The sequence below is a fragment of the Lemur catta genome, chromosome 18 (genome assembly GCF_020740605.2).
Source record: "Lemur catta isolate mLemCat1 chromosome 18, mLemCat1.pri, whole genome shotgun sequence".
In the NCBI taxonomy this organism is placed as follows: Eukaryota; Metazoa; Chordata; class Mammalia; order Primates; family Lemuridae; genus Lemur; species Lemur catta.
Window position 1 is genome coordinate 39,483,124 of NC_059145.1, and position 27,194 is coordinate 39,510,317.

Sequence of the window (27,194 nt, forward strand, 5' to 3'; positions counted from 1 at the left end):
ATGACACGATCACTCCCGTTGAGTGGGCACCCAAGGAGCCATCGGGAATGTCGTGTCCGCCCAGTGCTCTTTCAGAGCCTCCCAGCAGGGCCTCACAGCCCTGGCCCAGAAAGGGACCTTGCCAAGCTTTTCCTGTTCTTATGTTTCTCTCCTTTCCAGAACTCTGGGCACAGAGATCATGGGGTTTCTCAGTTTTCTGTACTTAGTCGGGTTCAATCGCTATTAAAAGGAAAGCGGGGGTGGGGGAGGGAGCGTGGAGATGAAAACATTTGGGGGACCCCTCTTGAGAGAGAGGAAAAGTGCTTTCCCACTGTTAGAGGAGCAGGATGTTTCAACTGAGGTCTATTTAGCCGCTTCTCATGGTCAAATTGTTTAGTTGGCCCTTAATAGCCTAAAACAGGAAGCTTGAGGATCGCTGTTGAAGTACACCAGGTTAAAGGAGACAAAAGCTGGTAATTCTGGTAAACCGTCACCGTGGCTCTAATTCCCCAGGTATCAAGAGAAGAAAACCGGCAATTGTATCAGTGCGCATTTATTGGGAATAAAGGCTACCCATATCTCAAAGGAGTAAATGCTTGCAAATAATCTGAAACCGCGGAATACAAATTCTTTGAAAAATGAGATTTTTAAGTAGGTCGTGAAAGTGGCCTTAATGTTACTGCCTTATTCTAGTGACAATTCATTTCGAAATTTGACCTTTTAATCATATGTAAAATGGGAAAAATGAAACGTTATTACACAAACACAAAGATGTGAGACCGGTGAGAAGAGAAGGTGCCCTGAGCCGCTACCCAGGCGCAAGGATCTTTTTCTTGGTTGTTAATGCGGGACTACGGCGAAAGAGCCCTAGGCCCGGGGAGGACCTCGAGATTTCGGGCCCGGGGCCCGGCAATGCAGGTGAGCCGCGCAGAGGCAGCACTGGGACCGGTAGGTCGAAAGCAGTAGACGCGACTCCCTCCGCCGCACCTGTCCGCTTTACGAGTGGCCGCGGCTGCATCCCGGCCCTTGCCAGTGGGGCTTTCCGGAAGTTCCACCTTCCGAAAATTTGCTTCCGGTTCCGCTCACCGCTTCCGGTCGCCATGGCGACGGGGCGCCTTGGGGTCGGGGAGACTCTGGGGGCTCTCAACGCTGCCCTGGGGCCTGGCGGCCCTGTGTGGCTCAAGGAGACGCGCGCCCGCCACCTCCGTGCCCGAGACTTCCTGGCGCCGCGAGGCGCACTGCGGGCGCGCTTCGAGGACGGGCAGGTGGGTGCGGGCCGGGACGTGCGGCCCAGGGTGGCAGCAAGCGCTGCGGCCCGCTCACACCGCCCGTCCATCCACAGGTGCCAGAGCATGTTTTCCGTGCCGTCGCCTGCCTGCAGGGCCCCGGTGTGGCCCCAGTGCTGCGCTGCGTGCCGACCCCCGCGGGTCTGTCGCTGCAACTGCACCGACCAGCTGTATTCGAGCGCGTCCTCCGCGCGGTGGCTGCCTATGCCGCACCCGCTACGCCTGCCTCCCTGGGCCCGCGCGTCTTACTGCACTGTCCCGCGCTGCGTGGCTCCCCTTGTGCACTCCGCCTGAGCCAGCTGCGTGCCGTGCTCGTGGCCGATCACCTAGCGCGAGCTCTTCGTGCTCACGGGTGAGTGGGGCCAAAATGGAGAAGGTGGGACGGGCCATTGGGGGCCTAGAGAACGGCGCCGCCCTTGGGGACGGCCGCTGGGGGTGGGAAGTCTTGGTCTGATCAGGTGCGCAGGCTGAGGCGGTCGCCCTCCGTTCGCAGGGTGTGCGTACGCCTAGTGCCTGCTGTGCGGGATCTGCACATGCTGACCTTCCTGCAGCAACTGCGGGTGGACTGGCAGGTGGACTGGTCCCCTGCCTCGGAGAAAGCCTCAACCGAAACCCTCAGGAGCCGCGCACTTGCAGAGCTTACCTCTGCTCATGACCGGGAGACGCTGCCCCCCGGCGTCCTGGGCAGATTGTGCCTGAAGGAGCTGGTGGAAGAACAGGGCCTGGCAGCTGGCTATGATCCCAACCTGGACAACTGTCTGGGTAGGAGCTGGAGCCTAACAGGGCCAGAAAAGAGGGGGGAGACTTCTGCATTCCTGGCCAGCCAGAGTCAGCACCTGTATGTTCTCTTTGCAGTGACTGAGGATCTGCTCTCTGTGCTGGCCGAGCTACAGGAGGCTCTGCGGTATTGGCCGGAGGACAGCTACCCAGGCCTGGTTAGTAACTCCCAGCCCTGTAGGCTTCTAGCAAACCAAATATCCTGCATCTCAGTAGTGACTGTCTTCCTTCCTTATAAGGCTGGGGCTGACAGCTGCACAGTCGTACACGTGGTGAGCTGTGAGGAAGAGTTCCAGCAACAAAAGTTGGACCTGCTTTGGTGGAAGTTGGATGACCAGGCTCCACTCAGACAGGTAGGTTAGTGATGGTGGAGCTCCCCACTACCTCACCTCCCACCCTCAGAGGGCCCTTGAAAACCTACCAAGTGGCCTGTTAGCTGACAGATCCAGAAATTGACACTTGACCTTGGGGGAGATGGTGAACTTGTTGAGAGAGTATGTGCAGCAGGTGCAAGGCTCTGGAGAAGGTGGAGTCTGAAAACATCCCAAGAACATTGAAGAATAGAGTAGGTTGAGGCTGGACTGTGTCCTAAGGGGCTGGGCTTGAGAGGGAGGCACCAAGTTTTGTGGTTATAGGTTGAGGGAGTCTGGGTGGACTGGGTGGAGTAGAGGCACCAGATTTGGGTTCCTTTGAAGGACTTATTGCTGGAGAGTAGCGCCAGCTGGGCTGAACCTCTGCCATCTTCCTGACAGAAGCACCTGGTCTGTGGCCCAGTGAAAGTAGTTGGTGCACCCGGCACTCTGATGACTGCCCCTGAGTACTACAAGTGAGTTGAGGCTGGAAGGAAGGCCAACCTGAGCCAGGGTAGTCGAGGTGGGGCAACTCTTTGCTGGGACCCTGCCCACTGGCTCGCTCTCTCTTCAAAACAGATTCCGGCATGCCCAGGTGTGCAAGGCCTCAGCTCTCAAACACAGTGAAGATCTGGCACAAGGTGCGCCTGGAAAGCCCTGGCTGTGCTCTGCAGTGGGGGCAGGTCATTTGCACCCCTACCCCTTGTTCCTTCCCTGCAGAGACTGACCAACCAACCTGTACTCCCTCAGACCCAGCCTGGATAGAGAGCTTTGGAATTCTCTCTGTGGCCACCATCAAGTTTGAGATGCTAAGCACAACCCCACAGAATCAGGTGAGCCTGGGAGTCAGTCTCACAGGGCCAGGGCTGGGGGGACAGGGTATGGTGGCTGCCCCCCTTTTCTGCAGCTGTGCTCCCATTTCCCAGCTCCTCCTGGCCCTATTTGACAGCAGCATCTCCACAAAGGGCACAAAGAGTGGCACCTTTGTCATGTACAATTGTGCCCGTCTTGCCACACTCTTTGAGAGTTACAAGCTCAGTATGGAACAAGGTCTGTACCCTGCTTTTCCACCTGTGAGCAGTCTGGACTTCTCACTGCTACATGATGAGGTAAGTGTCCCCTCCAGTAGGTAGCACAAGCAGGAGGCTTGGACTTTCCTTGCAGCACCCTTCTCCCCCACAGGGTGAGTGGCTGCTGCTCTTCAACAGCGTCCTCCCCTTCCCGGACCTGCTGGGACAGACAGCAGTCCTGGACTGCACAGCCCCAGGGCTGCACATTGCTGCACGCACAGAGATGGTGAGGCACAGAAAACAAGGCCAGGCACTGCACAATCTATTCTTTATTCTGGGCTAGGGTGCTCACTTCAGCAGCACATACACTAACATTGGAATGATACAACAGAGAAGATTAGCATCGCCCCAGATATATTAAAAAAAAAAAATTCTGGGCTGGGGCATAAGAGCAAAGAGACAGGCCAGTGACTCAGTCTCTGTCTCTAGATGTGCAAGTTCCTGGTACAGCTCAGCATGGATTTCAGCTCATACTATAACCGGGTACACGTCCTAGGGGTAAGCACACAGCACAGAGGGTGGGAGGTGCAAAGGGGTGCAGGGTAAAGGCAAGAAAGCAGAGGATGAGACCAGCAGGCCCCTTCTCCTTCAGGAACCTCGACCACACCTCTTTGGTCAGATGTTCGCCCGCCTGCAGCTTCTGAGGGCCGTGCGTGAGGTGCTCCACACTGGCCTGGCTATGCTGGGTCTCCCTCCACTGAGCCACATTTAAGGCCACAAGGCCCAGATATATGGGAATGTTCACAAAGTCATCAACTGGAAAAAACGCAAAACCCCACACATGTTGTTAGGAGCCTGGAGCCAAAATAAATTGTTTTGTTGTACAAAGTTTTGTCCTGTTGTGGGGAGCAGGGCATAGCCTGAGCAGCACTCTACTCACCTCTAGCTCCTGCTCTGAAGTTGGGAACCCGCGGCTGCCGCCTCCCCTCAGGGCATGCTGGGCATGGGCAGACAGTCAACCCCTGCTGCACTGTCTGTGAGCAGGCCCCATACCCAGCACCCTGGCCACCGCGGGATACCTCAGTCATACCAGTTGTACACCTCAAGCCCCTGACCCCCAAGAGCACAGCGGTGGCCAAACTCGGGACTCACAGGCCAGCAGTCCATGTCTGCCACATCTGGCACATGATACACAGTGCTGTTCATGAAGGTGGGCTCACCATGCCCTAGACGCCAAAAGGTCAGCCGTTGGTCAATGGAGGCTGAGACCATAAGGCTTGGGCTTAGGATCTTGAGGCCTGTCACATGGGCAGCATGTGCACAGGGGACAGAGTATTCCTCTAGTACACGCAACTGGGGTACCAACTCAGCCTCCCCCACAGCCTCTTCCAGCTCTGGCATCTCCACTGCAAGCACGAAGACATGGAGGGAGCCATCTTCACTGCCGCTGGCCACAAGATGGTGGCCCTCACGTGTGGGCAAGGTGTGTAGGCTGTTGACACCACAGCTGTGGGCCTGGAGAGTCAGAGATGGGGAGCCCAGCCCTGGAGGAAGAGGATGGTTGTCAGGGCCCTGCTTGCCACACATGAGAAGGCAAAAGGAGAGGTGGGGTGGGGCAGCCAGGTTGCACACTAGCTACTCACTATAGGGAAGCCCAGGGTCTACTGGAGGCTCAAGGGCAGTGGAGCCACGGTCTAGCACAGTGGTGAGATCCCAGAAGGCCAGGTTGCCGTCAGTAGCTGCACTGCACAGGAGCAGCCTCCTGGGAGCCAGGAAAGGACAGCCAGGTCAGTGAGAGGGATGGAACGCAACAGGAACCCAACCCATGAAGGATCATTGTCCAGCCCCTCTCACCGACGCTGGTTGGGTGCCTCATGTGTAAAGCAGTGGACCTTGAGGACACACCGCTTATGGTGGAAGGTTTCAGCGAAGAGCTGCAGAAGCTGCCCAGAGTCCTGCAAGAGAAAGAGCCTGGGGGGGGGGGATGGAGAAGGGTCCCAGCTTAGAACCAATCCTGGACAACCTCATATCCTTTGTCTCCCCACCCCATGGGCCCTTTGCTCTCACCTCACTGCCCCATCACTACAAGCTGCAGCCACAAGGGGGCCAAGGCCAGGCCGGTCAAATTCACACACTGCAAGGGACATGTATCTGCAAAGACAATGCACAGCTGTCAGGTGAAGCCTGCAAACTTGGCCTGTGTAATCCCACCCCATGCCCCTGCCTAGCAGTGTACATTACCTGGTTTCTGGGTCCACCTTGATCATCCGATGCCGATTGCGCTGCCGGTGCCAGTACTCATCTAGCCGGTGGGACGAAAGGTGCATGACATGGCAGGCGAGGCGACTTGGGGTGCTGGGATCCGGAGTGACCATGACACTGAAGCAGTGTATCTCAGCCCGCCCCCCAGCAGACACCACACGGGCAGTCAGGCCTGGCCGAGGATCCTGAGGGCCACCTGGGCTGCCGATGCCCCACACAGCCACAGCACGCACCGAGGAGATGTGGTTACAAACAGCTGTGAGTGCATGGGCTGAGCCTGTAGTTGTGGGAAGTGCCAGGACACAGACAGTAGTGTCCTCGCTGCAGGTGATCACAATGTCAATCAAGCCAGGCCCCTCACTGCCAGGCTCCAGGTAGTCAGGGTCCATGAAGCTAGGTACCCCAAATTCAGGCCCCAGGGTGATGGTGCCAACACGCTTTACACAAGTGATCTCACGGCCATGCAGACCCTCCCGGAGAATCACATGTGGCCGGGTGCAGCCACCTAGAGCCCGGTACAGCATGACATCCCCATCCTTGAGGTACGCGAAGGCCATAGCCGCCTCGGTATCTGAGAAGGCCCAGGAGCGGTGCCCGCCACCACAGTTGATGATGTGCAGCTTCTCATGCGACCGGGGGCTCCACACCACAAACTCATTGGCGTGGAAACCCAGGATGACCATGTCCCCATCGGGCACCATACGGAGCCCAGCCACCCAGTTCATGCCTCGACAGGACTTCTGCCTTAGGACTGGATGGAGCTGGCCACCTCGCACAAAAAGCTGGTAGTAGGTGCCATCACGCCCAGTGGTATACACGTAGCCACCATGACAGGTGACTGAGGTCACACCCTGCTTCCCATGCAGAGAAGGAAGGGTAGACACGGGGCCCCACCCCGCCAAAGCATTCCCACCACTGCCACTACCAGCTCCAGGTGCCCCAGTACCAGCCCCAGCCTTGCCTTCCACTCCAGGGTCCTTGAGCAGACCTGGTCTGGAGGGGAACAGCAGCACAGAGCCCCGGCGGTCCCCACACACCAGGAAGTCACCCGGGGGCAGGAAGGCGCTGCATGTGTGCCATCTCTGCTTACTTGGGGGCAGCAGGTACCGGCAACGTTCCTTGACAAAGATAGCTTTGCCAGAAGGCGCAGCTGAGATCTCCAGGCAAGCCACTACCCCACCAGGGCCCGATGCCAGCAACAGGAGCTCCTCGTAGCCACGCAGGGCCCAGCTCAGGCTATGCACTTTCCCAGGGAACAGGGTCTGATCTACAGCAGCAGTTGGAGTGTTGATGGGGACAACCTTGACACGACCCTCCCCATTGGCCATGGCACATAGCCCGAAGCCCTCAGGACCAGGAGCTGCCTCCAGCAGGCAGTAGGACTGGAAGTGCTTATCCTCTAGTAGTGGCTCCCAGCACTTGACCTCGAGGTCATAGAGGTACAGGGCCCCTGTATCAGTCACTGCCAGCAGTCGCCAAGAGCCAGCCAGTGTTACAACCTTGAGGGTACCTGGCCTACTACGGGACTTGAAGCAGAGAGCTGAGACCCCTGAGCCCGGGTAGCCACGTCCTACCAGGTGCCACAGCCGAATGCCTGAGTCATCACCCCCAGTGATCACCCAGGCCTGCCTCTCATGGGCAGCGATGGCCCGGATCCCACGGCCCTGATGGCCCCGAAAGGCCTGGAGGATCTCACCTTCATGGCTCCACACCAAGCAGACACAGTCCTCTCCTGCACTGATAAGGTAATTCTCTAGGAGCTTGACCTGCCACACACGGGAACTGTGCCCAAAGCAGTGCCCAATATTCTGCACCCGACCCCCAGGAACCCGCAGGTCGCCCACCTTCCAGATACGGACACTTCGGTCTTCTGAAGCTGTAGCCAGCAAGCCCTTGCTTTCCAGGTAGGACATGCTGAAGATGACACCCACATGCCCACTGACCTGCCGGTCAGGTGCCACGGGTTTGTTGTCTGCTAAGGCAGCTGCTGGATACCAGACTAGAAGCTGGTTGGAAACAGCACCTGCCACTATGGTCAGCTCCTTCCAGGTGTCTCCAATCAGACAGGCTGAGGAGAGGGTGCACCTGTCCGTGCAGGGCACCTCCTGCAGGAGGCATCCTACCACTGGGTCATATAACACCACTGAGTTATGGCCCAGGGCCAAGGCCACATTCCCTTTGAGCCAGCGTGCATCCCAGATCCAGTCAGACATGTTCCACAGGCCAGAGCGCCAAAGCTCCCGGAAGTGGCCTTGGCCCCAATTAACTTTCACAATTCGGAGTCCCTTGCTCCCAAACACAGCCACCATGGCCTCTGTGTCAAGGTTTCCATTAGGCTCTGGTCGCACCCGGAACCCATGGATAAGATAGTGGCCAAGCAGGCTCTGCACTCGCTTCATCATCCGAAGATGTCCACCAAAGTCCAAGCTGTACACCAGGACATCAGGCCCCTCACCTAGGCAGAAGCAAAGAGTCACATCAGAACCATGCACCTAACTCTGATGACTCTCGGGGAAGAGATGGGGGAAAGGGAGCATGTAGCATATAGATGCATAAGGACACACAATCCTGCGGCTTTAACCTTGGAAAATCCTTAGTCTCAGTTTCAGCTGGACTTTCAGTACTGACTTTCTGCCCCCAGAAGTCACTCTTGACATTCAGTTCAACCACGAATTTCTCAAACTCACAGCCTTCTCCTTACTCCACCTCACTCTTCAGACACGAATTTCTCAAACTCACAGCCTTCTCCTTACTCCACCTCACTCTTCAGACAGGTTAGTCCCCAAATTCTCAGCTCAGATATTTCTACATCCATGCTTCCTGATCCCCATCTCCCAGGGCAGAGGCTGTCCCTGCTAAAGCAACCTTTTCATCCTTGGAGCCACTGGAGCCACTGCAGCACCCTTCTGATTTCCAAGAGCTTCTATCTAAGGAGATGTGAGCATATTCAGTATCAATGAGAACTTGGAGAAGGAGCCCCCACTTTGGCGAAAGAGGTTGGGCTTGGATCCTGGCCCTGCCACTGGTCAGCTATGTGAGCCCTATTCTGTATATGAAACCCCAGCATAGCAGTAACACAAAGAGCCTCCGAAGGAGCAAATGAGATATAGTCATTGAGAGCCTTGACAAGGTCTGACACACAGCAGAAACAAAAAAAAAAAACTCTTTTCTTGCCTCTGTAATATACATTCTCTTTGTTTTCCTCCTTTCCTTTCCTAAAACTCCCCTAATTGGTGCTTCCAGAGAATTTCAGCACCTCTATCTACACAAGTCACATGCTTTCTGGGCAGCCTCATATACCCCAACTATGTGTGTGCACACACCCAGGTCTCTCCAGAACTGGACCCTCAGCTGCCTCCTGGCTGTCCTGCAGGCATCTTCCACTCTACTAACTCATCCCCCAAATTCTCTCAATGTTCCTAATCCCAACAATCGTTACTACCTTCTGCCCATTCCTCGGCCCAAAACCAGGAAACCCACAGACTACTACTCTCTTAATTTCCCACATCTTATCTGTTTCCAAGTTCTGTGGATTTCATTTTCCTAAGAGTCTGCAAATCCTCCCCACCACAGTGACCTGAGTCCAGGTCATCACCTCTTACCTAAGATGAAGCCACAGCCACTCACACCACCCCCAGACTCAGTCTCAATCTTTTGACATTCAATAAACATTTATTGAGCATCAATTACAAACCAGACAATGACCTGGGTGTAACATGAAATGAAGGATTCAAGAATGGGGTAGAGAGGATGCTACTGAGGGGATCAGGGAGACACTGTAGCATGGACTGGAATGATGGCAATAAAAGCAGAGAAACAAATACCACATATATGAAATCAAAGTCACAGCACTCTGGGAGGCTGAGCTGGGAGGATCACTTGAGCTCAGGAGTTCGAGACCAGCCTGAGCAAGAGCGAGACCCCTATCTCTACTAAAAATAGAAAAAACTAGCTGGGCATGGTAACCCACGCCTGTAGTCCCAGCTGTTCAGGAGGCTGAGGCAGGAAGATCGCTTGAACCCAGGAGTTCGAGGTTGCTGTGAGCTAGGCTGACACCACAACACTCTGCTCCGGGCAGAGCGAGACTGTTTCATTCATTCATTCATAAATAAATAAATAAAATAAAACAAAACAAAATAAAATAAAAACAAACTCAACCAGACTGGCTTGGGGAGTGAGGTAGATTCTTCGGCTTGAGGCTTGGGCACCTGAGTAGCTGCTGTTACCTCTGCAGAAGGCCATCCTCCACCACACCCCTCCCCCCCGCCCCACCACACACACACACTCTCTCTTAGGACTGGGAGCAGTTCACTCAAGGCCCGACAGCCTGCTTCAGGACCCTTATAAAACTCAGCAGCACCATCATCAGTCACTAGGACTCACACCTGACTCAGGTCCTAGGCCTTTGCATCCAACCACTGGGGCCTGTGCTTCCTTTCTCGGAGGAACCTCCACACGCGATTCCCTGGGCCCCAACCATCTCAGGAAGGGCCTCAGCCACCGCTTCCCCGGGCACTGGCCTACTCAGAATGGGCTCATTTGCAATTTTCTGCCACCCCACCCACCTCAGGGGATCTTCAAACCCACCTTAGGAAGAGCCTCAACCTGCCCCCAGAGGCCACACCTTCGCCCTCTCCCGGCCCCGCCTTCCCCAAAGAAGCCACACCCGCGGCCTCCTGGCTCCGCCCCCGTGAGGGGGCCTCGTTCCCTACCTTCCCCGCTCTGCCAGGCCCCCTCGGGAGAGGTCAAGGCCCCGCCCGTCTCATCCAAGGGGCGACACACTCCTCTCGCTCCTCTGCCCCCCCACCAGCCCCGAACGACCGCGTTCCCCTGCACCTTCCCACGCCTCCGCCCGCCCTTTCCACGCCGGCTGCAGTTTATAAAGGGCCGCGGCAGTCACATCAGCTTTTTATCTCAGGCCCTGCCCTCCTCGGGTTGGGCCTCGTCCCCGCCACCTACTTAGCTCCCTTCCCACTTTCGATCGGGCTTCATCTTGCCGCCCATCCTCCTACTCCGGGCATCCCTTTGTTCCTGTGGCCCCGCCCCAGGCGGGCGCCCTTTCTTTGCCCGCTAGCGCTCCCAGAGCCAAGCCTCACCCGCCAACAGCCGGTCCCCCACGCACTCCAGGCCCGTGACCGGGAGGAGCATGAGCTCCGAGGTTGCCCGCGGCCAAACGTAGTCCTCCAGAGCGTCCATGACGGTCCCCGAGGCGCTGCGGCAGCTGCAGCCAAGAAGGGAGTTCAGCTCTCGCGAGAACGAGCCTTCCCCGCGCGCTGCGCTGCCGAGCAACTGCGCCTTAGCTACAGGTAGCGGAGACCAGGGCGCCCGCGGTGGATGTCCAATGACGACCCTTCGCCCCACGAAATCCCCCTCACGATTGGCCGGGCCTGCGGAGAGGCCTCCGCCCCTCCCCATCGCGTGACGCTGGCAGCGCGGTCCTGGCCGCTCGCCCGCTCCCTCTCCCGCCGACCCGGAGCGCGTGGGCCGGGCGGCTGAAGGCGGTGTGGTTTTATTTGACTGGGCAGCGTGGGGTCTGTACACAATAAATAACGTCAATATCGGAACTGCGCCGCATCGCGGCTGGAGGCGGGGGTGGGGCAAGACGTTGGCCAGACCTTTAGCCTGCAGCAGGGCAAGACAACTGGGCCCCCGACGTCGGGCGGCGGGCGACCCGAGGCTAGGGGCCGGGGCTGACCCTCCCCTCAGAGCTCCACGCGCGCATCGCGGTAGGCTCGGTCCAGAGCCCACTCGGCCTGTGAGTCGGCGCCACCTTCGCGGGCCAGGCGCGCCATCTCCTGCTGGAACAGCGCTTGCCGCGCCCGGCTGGGGTCCACGTTAATCCAGTTGTTGGCGATCCATTTGGTGCCGCGTGTGACCAGGCAGCCCCCGTGTAGGGAGTAGTCGTCCACATCGCCCACCCAACCTAGGAGAGGAGTGTGGCTTGAGCAAAGGAGGAAAGGAGGGGTTGGGAGGAACCCTAGGCTGGGACTGGCCTGAGCTTGGCCTCCTACAGACCAAGGGCATAACAAGGTGGGCCCAGCTGTGCATATCTTGAGTATCAAACACGCAGATCTAAGGCTTCCTTCGGGGCTCAGCATCTCACCCCACTTGCCCTCTGAAACCAGCTTTCTTGCTGCTGGGCCTGTCCTCAGCCCTTCCCATCCTGTGTTGGGGAGGGCCATGTGTCCTGAGCCCCAGAGAGCAGGAAAGCTGGGGAATCAGGAAATGATAGGGGCTGAGATAACCCAAGAGGTGGAACAGGCTCCTGAGTGGCCTGAAGTCACCAAGGATGATCCGGGAGGTACCAGGGGCAGAAAACCATTTGGAGGGCAGCCAGACACAGCCCTCCAGGGTGGCAGACAGTGGGGCTGGGTAAGGGGAAGCTGCCTTCGGGGAACCCCCTAGCCTGGCCATAGGCCCTCACCTTGCCCATCAGGCAGGTAGTTGTACCAGAAGACTGCTGTGCCCTGCCGGGGCTTGACACGCAGGTTTCCCTTGTCACAGTGCCTTCGAGTGTCACGGAGGTCAACATCATCCTGAATCAGACTCTGTGGGCAGCAGGGTGGTGGAGTTTTCAGGCTGCCCCCACTGTTTGGCCAGGAGCCAAGGCCAGGTGGCAAAGGGAAACCAGCCAGATGTGCCCAGGGGATCACTTGGGCCCTCATCCTAGGCCTGGAAGGGTGTGTACTACACTTGCCCAAGGTCCTGCCAGCCCACAAGAGTAGTAGCCCAGTTGGCCCTTACCATTTCATCGTAGGTTCTGTTGTCTGCTACAGGGAAGACAGTCTCGCCCCCACCGGTGACGTTGTTCAAATAAAACAGCACTGTCATGTAGCTGTAAGGCAGGGGGGGCACTGAGCAGGTCCCCAACTGTGGACACCCTCAGGGGCTTACCTGTGGGCAAGATAAGCTGCCCAGGTTCCCAGGAGCCAGAGGGATAGACTGGAATGGGCGATAACAGGGCAGGCCAGTGCCAAGATTTCCCTAGCCCCTCCTTCCCCCAAAACCAGTCTCTTAGTGTGTCACAGTGACTTTTTGGCCAAGATCAGAGGTGCACTTAGCTAAATTACATGGCCTTGATCAAGGGCCTGGCTGGGAAAGGTAAGCTAGCAGAAGCAGCAAGATCATGCAGAATGTTTTTTTGGGGACTGGAACAGGCTGAGCCAGAACAGCCACAAGAGGAGAGAACTGGAACTGCCTCGGCAAGGGAGGGAGGCATGGCTTCAGCTCCTCTAGGTGGAGTCAAAATCAATACCTGGGGGAGGGGGCAGAAAGAGCTGAGGGCCCAGTCTTGCTCCTTGCTGCAGAGCTCTGGGGGCAAGTTTTGGTGTCTTTGGGTACCTCAGTCTGTGATGCCTTGAGTGGACATGATAGCCAGTAGCCACCCTTTTCCTACCATTTGGTAAACAACTTGGGGGGAGAGGAAGGGGCATTGTTGACCAGGATGGCCCAGTGCTCCTGGTCCCCTGCCAAGTGGGATGCCCGTAGGGCAGGGCTGTGCCTGTGTCATGGGGGTGCCTGATTTGGGAATTGCAGGCAGCCCCCAGGTAGGAGATACTTGCCGGCAGGAGGTCTCGAAGGGCACAGATTCATTGGCTACCAGTTTGGTATGGGAGCAGATGGTCTCCGGGTACACAGGCCCGCTATCCACATGGGCATGGTAGTGGCCTCCCTCGCCGTATCGTACAACCTGCAGCGGCTCACTGAGCTCCACGATCTCAGGCGACAGGCGAGTGAGGCGCAGCACCCTGGTGGGCAGTAGACATTTGGCTGGGCAGGCCCATCCAAGATGGTAGCCTGAACGAGCTGACCAAGGTGGGCCCTGGGCCTGCCACAAGCTCTACCCCTGCCCACGTCCCCTGGAAGCCTCTTAAGCCATCTCAGCCTGGCCCTGTGAGAGCAGGAAGGGGTTACTCATGATGAGCCTTTCTCCCTAGGTGCCAGAGACAGAGACACCTGCTGGGTAGGAGAGATAAGATTTCCACTAAATTGGGGGGATGGGAGCATTGAGGCCCACCCACCAGGAAGGAAATTATTTACCTAAAACCCCTGCCTGCTCAGGGGTAGGGGTCCTGTGACCAAAGATAAGGGGTCTTATCTAATTAGCAGAAAACAAACGCTTGATCTCTTTCCAAACCCAATTGGCTATTGTTTGCTCACAGTGAGGGCAAATTTGCCTCGTTAATTGCCTGTCTTTCAGTGGATCCCAGTCCTGGTCTAACAAGTGGAAGTTAATCCCAAATTGACTAATCAATTCTTGTCCTCTGGCCCCAGCCAAGGACTTCTGTGGAGGTCCTATCCAGTCTTCTCCCCCTTCCCCTGAGGAGAGCCTCAGGTGCTCACCTCTGGCGGATGGCACGCATGACATGGTGGGCACCTTCACCCTGGTAGAGCCAGGTGTGGTGGCTGTTCCGTACCAGCTCACTGGACTCCGCCTTGTGGCTCCTCATGTACTTGTGGAAGTCCCGAAGGTCCATGTTGGAGAACTCCTGCAGACTCAGCACTCCTGCACAGGGCACCCACTGTCAATGCTGGCCAAACCCAGGTAGGGAGGCCATAGTGGCAGGTCACACTTTGCTACCTATCCTATAGGCAGCAGCCCTTGGCCTCAGGCACTGAGGGGCCATGTACACTTGTCCCCCACCTAGACTCTTGAGTCAAATGAACCTGGTTTCTGTCACATCAGGCCCTAAGAGAAGACCCAGAGAAATTCATTTTCTCAGGTTAAGCCCTGACTTGGCCCCAAAAAGGAAAAAGCCCAATTTCCATTAGAGTAGCCAGAGCCAGGTCTCCAAAGGTGATCTGAGCCATATGGCCAGGGCTCTAGGCCAAGGACTAACCCTCGCCCTCCAGCCTGGCTGCATAGAGCGTGGTAGCCACCCTCCGACCTGCAGAGAGTGGGGGAGAGAGTAGCCAGTGCTGGGTCTCATCCAGGGCCTTATATACCCTAGGGTACAAGCAGGGTCAGTCCCTGGGGGTTCTCGAATGACCTCAGGTCCCATCCTGGGTGGAAACTACCTAGCCAGTCCCACCTGCTGGGTTACCAGTCTACCTGAGCAAAAAAGCCAGGCAACTCCACCAAAAGAGAACACTCTCCCCTGTCGCTGCCCAAACCACAAAGCAGGGGCTCCACTATCTTGGGGTTCTGGAAGAGTAGCTGGTGTCTTTGCTTCAAGTTATTCTGGCTGACCCAAGGGAGATACCTTCCACCCTTTGGCCCAGGTTACTCTGAGGATGGGGGACATTCAAGGGCTGTGAGCCTGTCACCAGCTCCGTACAGGGGCAATAGCAGTATTGCCCAGCCAGATTCTTCACTCTGGGTTCACTAGCCACAAGACATTCTTCCAAGTCCTATTTGACTGCTGTATCTTGTTCAGTTGGTTCAGAATGTGGGCATGAGGGTGATGACTGCACCCCAGACAGCTCCTGAGGGTTATTACCAGAGGGGGAAGCACTTTCACGGCAGCTCCCCTCCCCACACCACCCCAGCAGTTAGCAAAGTTACCAACACTACCACTTTGATGCTTCAGCATGACTCCAGGTGGCAAAAAGGCAAGGGAGACCTCGCTTAGACCAGGGAGGCTGTCTGCTGGGGTGGACCCCATGTCTGGCTGAAGAGGTGGATGGAGCAGGGTGAATAACCAAGCTCAAGCTGGCCTCACTGTCCCCTTGTTCCTGCTCTACCCAGTCTGCCCTCTGCCAACTAGAAGCCTCCTTCCTGTGCCCCAGACTCTAGACTCTGCCTTATGAGGTCCAAAGGGTCTCCAAGTACTTCCCTCTAGACTGTCAGCTACCTGCCTACTTCCCAGGGGTGAGGGGCAAGCCTGGATCCTCATCTCCCCATCTCTGGCCTCTGTAAAAGCAGAGTGGAAGGGCTGCCTGGCCGTGGGGGCAGGGCCCAAGCTTTCAAGATGATGCACCCGGGAGTGGGCAGGAGGCTCACAGGGACAGAACTGTGGAGAGGTGTGAGCTCACCGTCACCATCGGGGTCAGCCTTGATGGCAGCATACATCTCCTGAATGTTCTCTGGAGTCATCCACCGTCCATTTCCCAAGCGAGTCTGGGCCAGGACCTAAAGCACGAGAGGGTCCCTCAGTGGGATAACCCACATGATGAAGACCCACCGGAGCACAGATGGCCCAGTTCTGGCTGTAGAGCTACGGGTTCAGGTGACAGGGCATGGGTGAGGACATAGGACAGAGCCCAAAGTCCCTGGACTGAAGTGAGGGTAGGCAGAGAGGTGAGAGGCATCTGAGGAAGAGGCCAGGGAGAGGGTCAAGAGGCCTCAGGCCACTGGCATTCCCAGCCCTGCTAGGACTATGGCCTTTGAGGGGAGCACCGTTGGCTGGTTGGAGGCAGAATGGATGGGCTTGTGTCCCACTCGGTTACCCCAGGTAAGGTGGGGAGGCCAAGGCCTGGGTAGGAAGAGGGAACGGGCACTAGGAGGAAGCCTGGCTAGGGCATGACCACCAGGCCCCTCAGGAAGACCAGGTTCAGTGGGGTGTTCTGTGTGGCAATGGACCCTGCACCCTGCCAGACCTCTCAGAAGCCCAGGTGTGAGGGGCATGTAGAGAGGCAAACTGCTGGCCTCCCAGAGCTACACCCCATCCATCATGAGTTCTGTGGGGTCCCCAGCCATGGCAACAAGGAATCTAGGCCAAAGATGGTACACCACTTGAAAACTGTGGTGATAAATGCCATCACCCCCAGGTGGATTCTCCTGCCATCCTCTGGGGTTCTGAGGGCAGCACGGGGCTCTTCAGAGAAGGAAGGGGGACCCCAGGACTGGGCATGCCCAGGGAGGCCTGAGGTGGTTCTGACTCTTGGGACCAAGGCTGAGCTAGACAAGTCACCTGGACACCAGAAAGGTAATTCTGGGCACTCCCACCCTGTGCCTATTCAAGCCCAGGATCCCAACCTCACGGAGCTGCAGGCGGCCATCACGGTTCTGGTCCAGCAGCCGGAAGAGGTCCAGCTGGCTGACCTGCATCGTACTCATTGCCTCTTCGTACTCCTCGGTGGGCAGGATCTGGCTGCGCTGTAAGCCCTTCAGCTGTGCCAGCTGGATGATGAGGCGACACTCCTCGTCAGTCAGGAAGCCAGGGATTTCTGCCAGAGGAGGAGGTAAGTGAGGCCAAGGGCTGAGCCAGTACCTTCCTCCCCACAGGGCTCCTGAGGTACTCCCTGTCCCTTGGTGGCCACCAGGTGTGGACATTTTACATACATCTTTACATCTACTCTGGACTCTGAGTTGTCGAAGCTGAATTGTCCTGCAAATGTTGGCCAACGTTTGAAATGTGGGGCCTCTCTCATTGATGATGACAGCACATACTTTCCAGGGAGCCCTGGGAGGAAGCCAGAGCTAACCTGGATGTGGGCTCACCCACCTAAGGGTAGGACTGAAGGCCACAGAGTAGACCTGAAGGGCAGAGGGTTGACCCTCACTTTTCACTGGGTATAAGGGTCTTTTCTGTTTTTTTTTTTTGAGACAGAGTCTTGCTCTGTTGTCCAGGCCAGAGTGCCGTGGCGTCAGCCTAGCTCACAGCAACCTCAAACTCCTGGGCTCAAGCGATCCTCCTGCCTCAGCCTCCCGAGCAGCTGGGACTACAGGTGCGCACTACCACGTCTGGCTAGTTTTTTCTATTTTTAGTTGCCCAACTAATTTCTTTCTATTTTTTAGTAGAGACAGGCTCTTGCTGAGAATGGTCTGGAACTCCTGGGCTCAAGTGATCCTCCTGCCTCAGCCTCCCAGAGTGCTAGGATTACAGGCATGAGCTACCATGCCCGGCCTGGGTATAAGTTTTTAAAGTGGAGAGATGGTGGCTGATTCTTGCTTTCATTTGTGCTTTTCAGCATTATTCAAATAAAAAGAAAGCACAGGACAGCCAATGCTTTAGGCTGGTCAAAGGGCCTTGCCCTCCATCCTCCTGCACTAATGGGGAAGATGACAAGGGCTGAATTGCCCAGTGCTGGAAAGTCAGCGGGTGTTACTCAGGTTTTTGGCAGATGCTAGTCTCTGAGAAGATGCCCCAGGGTGTCCTTCGCTTCCCCAATTCCTGGCACAAATGTATACTAAGTGCCTACTTTGTGCCTCTAAGCCCCTGGGTAAAGATCAGTCAGGCCTCCTAGGCTTGGCTGCAGTGGCTGGATGCTTGCACATGAGGCACAGCTAAAGATGGCTTGGTGATGCTGGACTATGAGCCTCATACCTGGGGAGCTAACATCCTGGTGTCCCCAGGCACTTCCAGGGCAGGAGCCTGCATCCTGCTTCCTTCCCTTGTTCTTGGAAGAGAGGACTTCCTTAGGCGACAAGAGGCCCACAAAGGAACTGATTCTCCAAGTGATCTTCCACTTCTCTCAGTCATACTCCCAGCATGAAGTTTCATTCTTTGCCCAGAGGAAGGAAAATAGCCACTCAGAGCCAAGATTGGAGTGGTTTTTTCAAATTTTATTTATTTTATTTTATTTTTTTTAGACAGAGTCTCATTCCATCACCCTGAGTAGAGTGCCGTGGCATCAGCCTAGCTCACAGCAACCTCAAACTCCTGGGCTCAAGCGATCCCCCTGCCTCAGCCTCCTGAACAGCTGGGAATACAGGCGTGGGTTACCATGCCCAGCTAGTTTTTTCTATTTTTAGTAGAGACGGGGTCTTGCTCTTGCTCTTGCTCAGGCTGGTCTCCAACTCCTGAGCTCAAGCAATCCTCCCGCCTTGGCCTCCCAGAGTGCTAGGATTACAGGCGTGAGCCACCGTGCCTGGCCCTGGAGTGGTTTTTAGTAGAAATCGCAGCAGATCACACGTTGGTAGCACAGTAGCACAGACTTTGCCCAAGGCAGTGTCCTAAGTGCTTCATACACATCAACTCCTTAATCTTGCCAGGCATCTGGAAAGCCAGGCCCCATTAACTCGTCCTTCCTATCTATGAGGAACCTCAAACACAGAGAGATAGGCAGCTTGCCCAGGACAGGGCTGCCCAGGCTGCTGTACACCAGAATCCATGCTCAGGACCAGATTCAGTCACCAGGAGTAGATGACCCAGATGTGATAACACTGAAGACAGGACAAAAGCCCCCATCCCTGGCCTGCATGACCTCTGAACCCAGTAAGCCCAGAAAGGGTGTGAGCCAGCAATCAGGAGACATCCCCACTGGACAATGGGTTAGACCTAACTGCTAATCAACAGTCACCTCTTGATTGCATAACACATAAAATTTAAAAAGAAAGAAAAGTAAGCCAGAAAAGAGAAAAGAAAAGAAAACACAGGCCTAGGTTTCCTCAGTTTATTAGGTGCCAGTAATCTGCCCATCCAATGGAGATGCCGCCAGCCTCTACAGCCCCCGACCCCGCTGTGTGCTAATCAAAAGCAAACAGTCAGCCAGCCTGTTGGGGCCTAACCAGGTGGATCCAGGCACCTGGGAGCTGTGCAAACACCTGCAGGACCTCCTTCTCTGTTGGCTCCTGGGGTGTGGGTAATAGTCCTATAAAGCCCTTGATCTTAGCTCATTAAGGCCAGGGCAGAGAAGGCACGTGATGGAGCGAGGAGGGCTATGGCTGCTGGTGGTGCTGGTGGTGCCGTGGGGTGATGGCAGGGCAGGGGCTCCCTGGGGCTCCACACGGTGCGTGCCCATTTCCCCAGCTATGGCCCTGTGCCACGACATTGGCTACACAGAGATGCGGCTGCCCAACTTGCTGGACCATGACACAGAGAAGGAGGCCATCCAGCAGTCGGTCAGCTGGTTGCCCCTGCTTGCCCGGAAGTGCCACCCCAATGCTCGCCTCTTCCTCTGCTCCCTCTTTGCCCCTGTGTGCCTTGACAGGTAGGGAGGGGCTTCCAGGTGCGAGGTGAAGGGAGCCCTCCTTAGCCAGGTCCTGCTCTGGAGGCTCAGGTCTCACTAACCCTTGCTGAGCTCCTGTCCGTGCTGACTGCTGACAGGCAGGGAGGAAAATGAAGGATCATTTTGTTAGAGTGTTCACCTGGCAGAAGGAAGCAGGTGCCCACAGGCAGGGGACTGCAACAGTGAGCATGTGGGGTTGGACCTGTAGTCGGGACCCACAAACCATCACAGGGTCTTGAATGTCAAGACGGGGCAAGTGGGTAAGCTGCTTCAGGATGGGGGGTTGGAGGGGGCCCTTTCCAGTGGGGTGTGGAAGCTCTGTCTAAGGAATCCTGGCAAAAGATGGAGCCAAGGCCCAACTGGTGGCCTTTACTCCCAGAGAGTCCAGAGGTCATGAGGTTGATTGTCCTTTCCAGCCTAACCTATCCCGTGAACAACAGTTCTCTCCCAGAGCTTCTGGCTGACCATGCCAATAGAACGTGGGACCAGGCCCCTGCTCTCTTTGCTAACCTCAGCCCTGGCTGCAGTGCCCTGAAGGCCTTGCAGGACAAGCGGGAGGGCCCTGCTTTCTCCCTTTAAGATGGAGAGTGGAGGCCCAGAGCTCAAGGCCCCCCCACTCCCCTCTCTCAGACACTAAATGGCAGTGCGGCTGGAGGGGGAGGTTGGAGGGGGGAGGGTGTGGGAAGGCTGGAAAGAAGCCTGGCCGAAGAAGACGTGGGAGAGATAAGACAGCAGCTCTAGGAGGGGGGAGGCAGGGCTGAGGGCTGAGATGTGGAGCAAGTGGGAAAGCCAGGCTGCAGTGATGTTGCTAGGCGACCAGAGTGTCGTTGCCCAGCAACCAGCTGATGTAAGTGCCCAGGCTGTAGCTGCACCACCCCCAACTCTTCCCCTGCAGGGTCATCTACCCATGCCGCAGCCTGTGTGAAGCTGTGCAGGCCAGCTGCGAGCCCGTTATGGCCTGCTATGGCTACCCCTGGCCAGCCATCCTGCACTGCGGACGCTTCCCCACTGGCCATGGTCTCTGCGTTGCAGCCTTGGCCAACGGCTCCCGCCTGGATCACCCATGTGAGTCTCTGAAAATCTTGGCTGCTCTCCACCTTGCTCAGCCCCACGGGGCGGTGCCCCACCCTGTTCAAATCATTCCCCATGGGGATCAGGAAAATGGCACTCTCAGGTGGGAAAGAAAGGGGGCTGCTACAGCAGGCATCTATCTCAAAAGGGGTGAAAAAGAGGGAAAAGTGGGAGGGACTCTTTCTGATTATCCCCCTCCTCCCTGGTGGGCTCCTCACTCCCACCCCTCCTCCTAGTGCCACGTGCCAGCTGCAGGGACTGTGAGTTGCAGAATGCAGGCTCATCCAAGGAGATCCTGGATACGCTCTGCACCAGCGACTTTGGTGAGCCCTGAGTGTGTAGCACCCTTTACTCACCCCTTACAAGTACCTCCGTTCCAGCCCCTGGCTTGGTGCTAAGGCAATGTTAAGAGGGAATACCCAAATGCTAGGCCGGCTTAGAGCTAAAAAATTTCCTTTAAGAGCATAGGACATTGCTAAAACAACAACAAAAACAAATAAAAAGTTCTGCTAAGGAGGGTGGCATCCCTAAGAGCCTGATTCCAAGAGTTGAGCATCAGACAAGAGGGTTTAGTCCACCAGGGGGAGGGGACGGGTTAGGGGGACTCCTAGAGGCCCCTCTCATCACCAGCCTCTCTGATCCCATTCAGCAGTGAAGGTCCGGCTCTCCCGGTGCAACAGTACCTCCTCTGGCCCCTGGGACTGTGACCTGGACTCAAGACTAGAGGTACTGAAGACAGGACCACTGTCCCCTGCAGAGTTGGCGCCTACCCTGCGACACTGGCTGCAGCTAGATGTCACGTGTGTGTACAACCTCCTGCGAGGAAAGCACACAGGGACCTATGTGTTGAGCGGGAAGATGCAGGGCCGCTGGCTATTGGTAACCACGGCCTATGCCTGGAGCCGGGGCCACCGAAATCTACAGCTGGCTGTGCGCAGGTGGCACCATCATCAGTGCCAAGAATAGGGGCTAACCCTGCCAGGGAAAGCCTGGGACTTTGTAGCCACACACTCTGCAGTGGCCACACAAATTGTGTGTGTGCTCCCTCTTTCTTCTGCCCTCCGCCCCCGACAAGGATATTTGCAGACCGGAGTCCAGAGAGGCACAAGGCTCAAGCAGGATGGAAGCCCATCTTCTTGGGACACAGCTAGGGTCTGCTTCCTGAGCACACAGTTCTCTGCTCAGCCAAGAGGGCAGGCAGGCTTCCTGGCAGCTGTGTGTGCTGGGCAAACAAAACTACCTTTCTGTCCTTCCCAGGCCTGGGATGACAGCCTGGCTACTGCCCTGCTACTGCCCACATGCCCTAGCACCCCAAGCTGCATCTCAGAGAAGACACACAGCCTTGGGCTGTGCTCACCTTGGGCAGGACGTTGCGTGTTTGTTAAACCCCAGACAGACTCAATTATATCTGCCTGACCTTTACTGAGTCTGCAGCTTTGCCAAGCAGCAGGCCCAAGAAACAGCGTCATGAAACATCAGGGGTGTGTGTGTGGCAAGGGGTGGGGCGGTCTGTGCAGAAAACTGCATTAAGTTGCTTAAAAACTTGAACTAATATGTACGCTAAAATTCTTTCCCTACTTTTGGGCCTTCAGTGTTTGTCATGAGCACAGTGGTCTCACGTAGCTGCCTAATTATTTTCTTAAACTGAAAAAGAATATATTTGGAAATCCTATGATAAAGCAGTCATGATTTTAACATAAATTGTTTTGTGTACTGGTGGCAATTACTCATTTACCTTAAATAGTTAAGAAAAATGGATTAAAACTCTCACTGGCCCACTGGAAGTGCCCCCTGCTGCCCTTGAAGAGGGTGTCAAGTCAGGAGGCGGGGCGGTAGAGGCCACACTGAGCAAACAGGCAGGTGCTGGCGTGGGCTGTGAGCGCCCAGGGAACCCCTCCAGGTGGCCAATAATTTTTAGCAGTAGACACAACTCTGACCACTGGATGCACAGCCAGAACAAATCAGGCCTCTCACACATGCAGATCAACCTTTGTGGGCAGAGGCCCAAATGACACAAATACATACAGAACATAGTTTCCAGCAGGGCTAAGCATTGAGACGAAAACCCAGTGGGCTGATGCAACGGGCTGCCTGGGAACTTTGTAAGATGGGTTTGAGGACAAGACATGGGTTTGAGTACATCTGAGCAGGGACTTCTGGAGCTGAAGGCACCATCTGTGGGTAGAGCCAGGTCTAGTGAGGGAAAGGCACATACAAGGCCCCAAGGCAGCAGTGAGCTTGGTGTCTGAGCATCAGTAGGGAGGAAGTGGGAGGTGGCAGGGCTTTAAGGCACCAAATGAGGCTCAGAAGGGAAATGGGAAATGCTGGAGACCTTTAAGGACGGGGGTGATGAAATCTGATCTGCTATTTAAAGACAGAATGAGCATGGGGTGAGGTAGGGTAGAAGTGAGCCACATGTAAGAAAGCCCCCAGGGAGGGGGCAATGACTCACAAATGGGGCACTTCCCTTCTGAACTGAATAGGACAGAGCCCTCAGCTCTCCCCTAACATTCCCAATCCTTGGGAAATGCCTACCATAGTCATGCAGGTATTTGCCAGGAGCTCAGGGTGGGGCCTTCTGTGACCCAGATCCCACTTGCCAAGTATCTCTAGGAACAGGGATGGAAAACAGGAAACATTTTTCAAAGAGAGAGACTGGAGGTTGCATGGGGTCTTCCCTGTGAAGTGCTAGGGTTCCCTTCCACAGAGATGGAGGCACTTTGGGGTAGAACCCCAGTGCCCTTGCCTCAGCTTACATCTTGTGCTCACCCTCCCCTGGAGCCCAGGCCATCTTGGGTCCCTGATGCTGGCAGGTCACTGGTTTGGAGCCAAAAGCAGCATAGCAGAGGGGGCAGAGTCTACAGCAGGCCCACTCTCCTCGGGCCCTACCTGCCTCTTTAGGATGATGTGGACAGCAGACCAATGGATGGATGGACAGGCAGGCACAGAAGTGAGACACACACTGCTCCTTCTGGAGATGAGGCATCCTTCTTTGGATTCATCTAATGCCATAGCACTCAGGAACTACCTACTTTGGACACCCTCTCCCCTGTGGTTTCCCTCTCTCACAATGAGACTTGCAATCACTAATATCTTCTGCATTTGTCCCACCTTGTTCCGCCAAGTAGCAACCCCCAGGGCTTTCAGGGGAAAACCTGGGCCATCTTCCACCAACAGACAGGAGAGCAATGTTAATGTTTTGGAGGAAATGAGGGCCACAAACAGGAAGGTCTTGCCACAGCTGCCCAAATCTCCTAATTATGCCCTTTGATCTCTTCTGCTTCATGTAATGTACTCTTGGTGACTTAGGGTCTGGGTTTCTCATTCCCTGCTTTACAGGACAAGCTGTATGTTAGTGGAACTTTGGCCCCATGGCTCACTTAAGCTAACGTGCACTTGAATTAAATATATACAGGTCCCAGGAAGGCTGAGAGAAAAGACAACCTCCTCAGATGTGTCTGTTCACAGTAGTGCAGTAATGAGGTGAGTGTTGTTCCCTTTCCCTGGGAACAGCCACCTGGCTTAGTCCTACACCTCCTGTGGGTCTTTGCTCAAGCATTTTTCTCAGGGAGGCCCATCCTGGCTACCTTAAGTAAGAGTTTCAACCCCTGGTGAAATTCTGCCTTATTTGTCTGCAGTCATGTATCGCCACCTGACACACCATGTACATTTATTAATTTATTTGCTTATTGTGTGTTTCCTCCTCATTCGAATGTCAGCTTCAGGATTTTGTTGTTGTTTTCTATTTTGTTCAATGCTGTGTTCCCAGCACCTAAAATAGTGCCTGGCACAGACTTCAACGTTACTCTTCTTTCTTTTCTTCTCACTCTGTTTCCCGGGCTAGAGTGCCGTGGCATCGGCCTAGCTCACAGCAACCTCAAACTCCTGGGCTCAAGCGAACCTTCTGCCTCAGCCTTCCGAGTAGCTGGGACTACAGGCATGTGCCACCATGTCCAGCTAATTTTTTCTATATATATTTTTAGTTGTCCACATAATTTCTTTCTATTTTTTTTTTAGTAGAGATGGGGTCTCGCTCTTGCTCAGGCTGGTCTCGAACTCCTGAGCTCAAATAATTTGCCCGCCTTGGCCTCCCAGAGTGCTAGGATTACAGGCGTGAGCCACCGCGCCCGGCTTTCAATGTTATTCTTATTCCATGGTTATAGTAATAACCACCACCACCATCACCTTTTAGCGCCCTTTCCACATGACTGACAGCAGAACCTATTTCCCCACAAACAGCAAGCATGTGACATCGTTCTCACAGGTCTAGGCATAATTCCCAACTAGGGCTTGCTGCCCCAGGGGTAATGGCACCTGCTCAGATTCTCTGCTTTGGTTCCAGCCCCCTTCTTAAAACTCCCTGCCCACTCTCAGCCAGGAACGGCCCCGGGTCCGCAAATATGTGTGTCACTGAGGCCAGGTACCAGAGCTAGGCTGCACAAACTTACCCTGGGCAAGGTCCATGGGTATGTGGGCCCCTACCTGCTGACACTGGTGGTCTTTCAAGGACTTTGGGGTCTTCACAATGGCTTTAGAGGCAGGCTGTCTGGGTTCTAATCCTAGTTTCACCACCGAACTAGCTGTGTAACCTTGGCCATGCCGCAGCAGCTGTGTCTCACTTTCTTACCTGCTGGCCTGGGGGTGTGATCTAAATATACCTCACAGAGGGGTTGTAAGAATTAAATGAAATAATCACACAAACTAGGGCTCAGAAAACATGTGGCTCCAAGTGGAGTCACCTTAGAAGGCTTTGCCCACTATGATTGAGCCAAAGCCTCTTTCGTCAAGAAGAATCCCAGAGTGCTGGCAGCAAAAGCTGGGCCTCTGACTGGTGCCCTGATGGGGCAGGTTTGGGGGCACCAGTTTATCCCCATTTGGACAGCTTCTCACCAGACCACAAGGCCTACTTTGGGAGTGGGATTTCCCCCAGAGGACCTGAGGTCAGCTGAAACCTGGTTATCAGTCTCCCACCCTCCCCCCATTCTAGGTGGCAGGATTGATGGTGGCACAGAATGTCAAAAGACAGTTTCAATGAAAGGTTTAGATTCTAGCCTCAGGGTCGTCGCACAGCCCTGTGATGGAAGAACCTCTTCAGGGAGTAGGGATCAGAGAGGGGAGTGTGAAAAGGGCACCCTGTTCTCCTATTAGGGAGCGGAAGTGGGCACTTCACTTTGGTAATCCTCTGGATGAATAAAAGAAAAGGGCTACTTTGAAGCAGCCATTTTCCAAATAGAGGTCAACGTGGTCGAAATGAGCCTCAAGGTGGCACGCAGCCCCTGGCCCTTCCCAGGAGTGCCCAGACTTACCGAAGAGCAGCGGCTTGAGGCTGAGTGTTCGGATGAAGTGATCCCCGTCGGTGACCAGCTGGACCTTACGCTCATGCCCCACCTAAGGGAAAGGCGCACAGCGGGCAGCTGGGGCGCCAAACCGCGCTGCCCAAGAAGGGAAAAGTCACCCCAGGGCCGAAGCGCGACAGAAGGCGATCGAGTGGGTGCGCGCAGGATCGGCACGGAGTGGCACAGGGGTAGCGTGGGAGACCTGGGCTGATCGCTGGCTCCGCCGGGCGGGGCGGGGCCTGGAGCGCGGCGGGACAGGGGGGGTGGTGTCCTCACCTTGATGCCCTCGAGCCGGGTGAGGGGGCCTAAGGTTGGCGCGGGCCCGGGGCCCTGGGCGCGGCGCTGGGGCCCGGGGTCGGTGCTTTCGTCGCCATTGCTGTAGTGCACGAAGAGCAGCAGCGCCAGCACGTTGCCCAGGTACAGGTGCACGAACACCATCAGCACCAGGAAGTAGGCGCGCGAGCAGATGCCGCGGGGCTTGCACAGCGGCCGCACCGGTGCGTCCTCGCCCTCGCCCAGCCCGGCCGCTGCCCGCTCCCGGCGGTGCTCTGGCGGCGCCCACTGCGGACTCGAGGCCTCACCGGCCGCGGCGGTCTCAGGCCGCTGGCCTGTCGCCGCCGCCGCCATGGCGCCCGGGTCGCGCGCGCGCCCAGGGGAGGGGCCGCGGGGGTGCCTGCGCTGCGCAGTCGCCCGGACAACGGCCGCCGGGCCCGCGAGCGCCGCGGTCACCAGGAGACGGTGCCCGGGGGATGCTGCGCCTGCCGGCAGCCGCCCTCACCCGCGCCGAGCTCGGCCTCTCTGCTCTGCGCCTTGGACCCCGGCCCGCACTGGGGTTTCTCTTCCCGAATTGGGTTATGGTCAGGCAGAGCTGGACACTCTCCAGGACAGAAGCCAAGCCCCCAAACGCAGACGCAGACAAGAGCAGCACCATTAAGGCAGACCCCACTGTTGGCTTCTCAGTTCCTAGGTTAAGAGGCCCTCTTCCCTCCTCCCGGAAAACTAAGGTCTGCGTCTTCTCGCTCCTCGGAGTGGGGGTAGGGGAGTGGCAGCAGGGAAGAGACAGCGCTAAGACATGACTCAATACTGCGGCGGTTCGGACGCCGCAGAGGCCGATGACTGCCTACGTGAAGATGTGGTAGGACCCATGACCTTCTGTAGGCGTTCTTGGAGGTCCGTTCAGCGGTTGTCCGATCTCCCGGAAAGTCCTGCAGCAGTCAGGCCTCAGGAAGCTGCCTGATGTGCGGGCTGGGGGGTGGTCAGAGGGCATCCTGGAGGAGTCCTGGTAGGAAG

The 27,194-nt window shown here is 56.1% G+C and overlaps 3 protein-coding genes across 3 annotated transcripts; 1 reads left to right on the forward strand and 2 right to left on the reverse strand.

Annotated features, from left to right (window-relative positions):
* Positions 1–74: 74 nt before the first annotated feature.
* On the forward strand, positions 75–4,290 carry DALRD3 (DALR anticodon binding domain containing 3). The gene is made up of 12 exons (XM_045530280.1): positions 75–1,244; positions 1,322–1,617; positions 1,759–2,027; positions 2,121–2,200; positions 2,282–2,395; positions 2,795–2,868; positions 2,972–3,033; positions 3,143–3,225; positions 3,319–3,501; positions 3,575–3,688; positions 3,892–3,960; positions 4,055–4,290. The coding sequence occupies exons 1-12, from the start codon at positions 1,080–1,082 to the stop codon at positions 4,172–4,174; spliced, it is 1,629 nt and encodes a 542-aa protein (XP_045386236.1). The 5' UTR covers positions 75–1,079; the 3' UTR covers positions 4,175–4,290.
* Positions 3,714–11,251, reverse strand: WDR6 (WD repeat domain 6). The gene is made up of 6 exons (XM_045530271.1): positions 10,761–11,251; positions 5,644–8,119; positions 5,470–5,553; positions 5,257–5,373; positions 5,046–5,164; positions 3,714–4,946 (listed from the first exon to the last, which is right to left on the reverse strand). Exons 1-6 carry the CDS (start codon positions 11,077–11,079, stop codon positions 4,483–4,485), a joined length of 3,579 nt encoding a protein of 1,192 aa, XP_045386227.1. The 5' UTR covers positions 11,080–11,251; the 3' UTR covers positions 3,714–4,482.
* On the reverse strand, positions 11,158–26,903 carry P4HTM (prolyl 4-hydroxylase, transmembrane). The gene is made up of 9 exons (XM_045530284.1): positions 26,181–26,903; positions 25,875–25,956; positions 16,583–16,773; positions 15,640–15,736; positions 14,008–14,170; positions 13,227–13,412; positions 12,409–12,499; positions 12,089–12,212; positions 11,158–11,587 (listed from the first exon to the last, which is right to left on the reverse strand). Exons 1-9 carry the CDS (start codon positions 26,529–26,531, stop codon positions 11,367–11,369), a joined length of 1,506 nt encoding a protein of 501 aa, XP_045386240.1. The 5' UTR covers positions 26,532–26,903; the 3' UTR covers positions 11,158–11,366.
* Between the last annotated feature and the right edge of the window lie 291 nt (positions 26,904–27,194).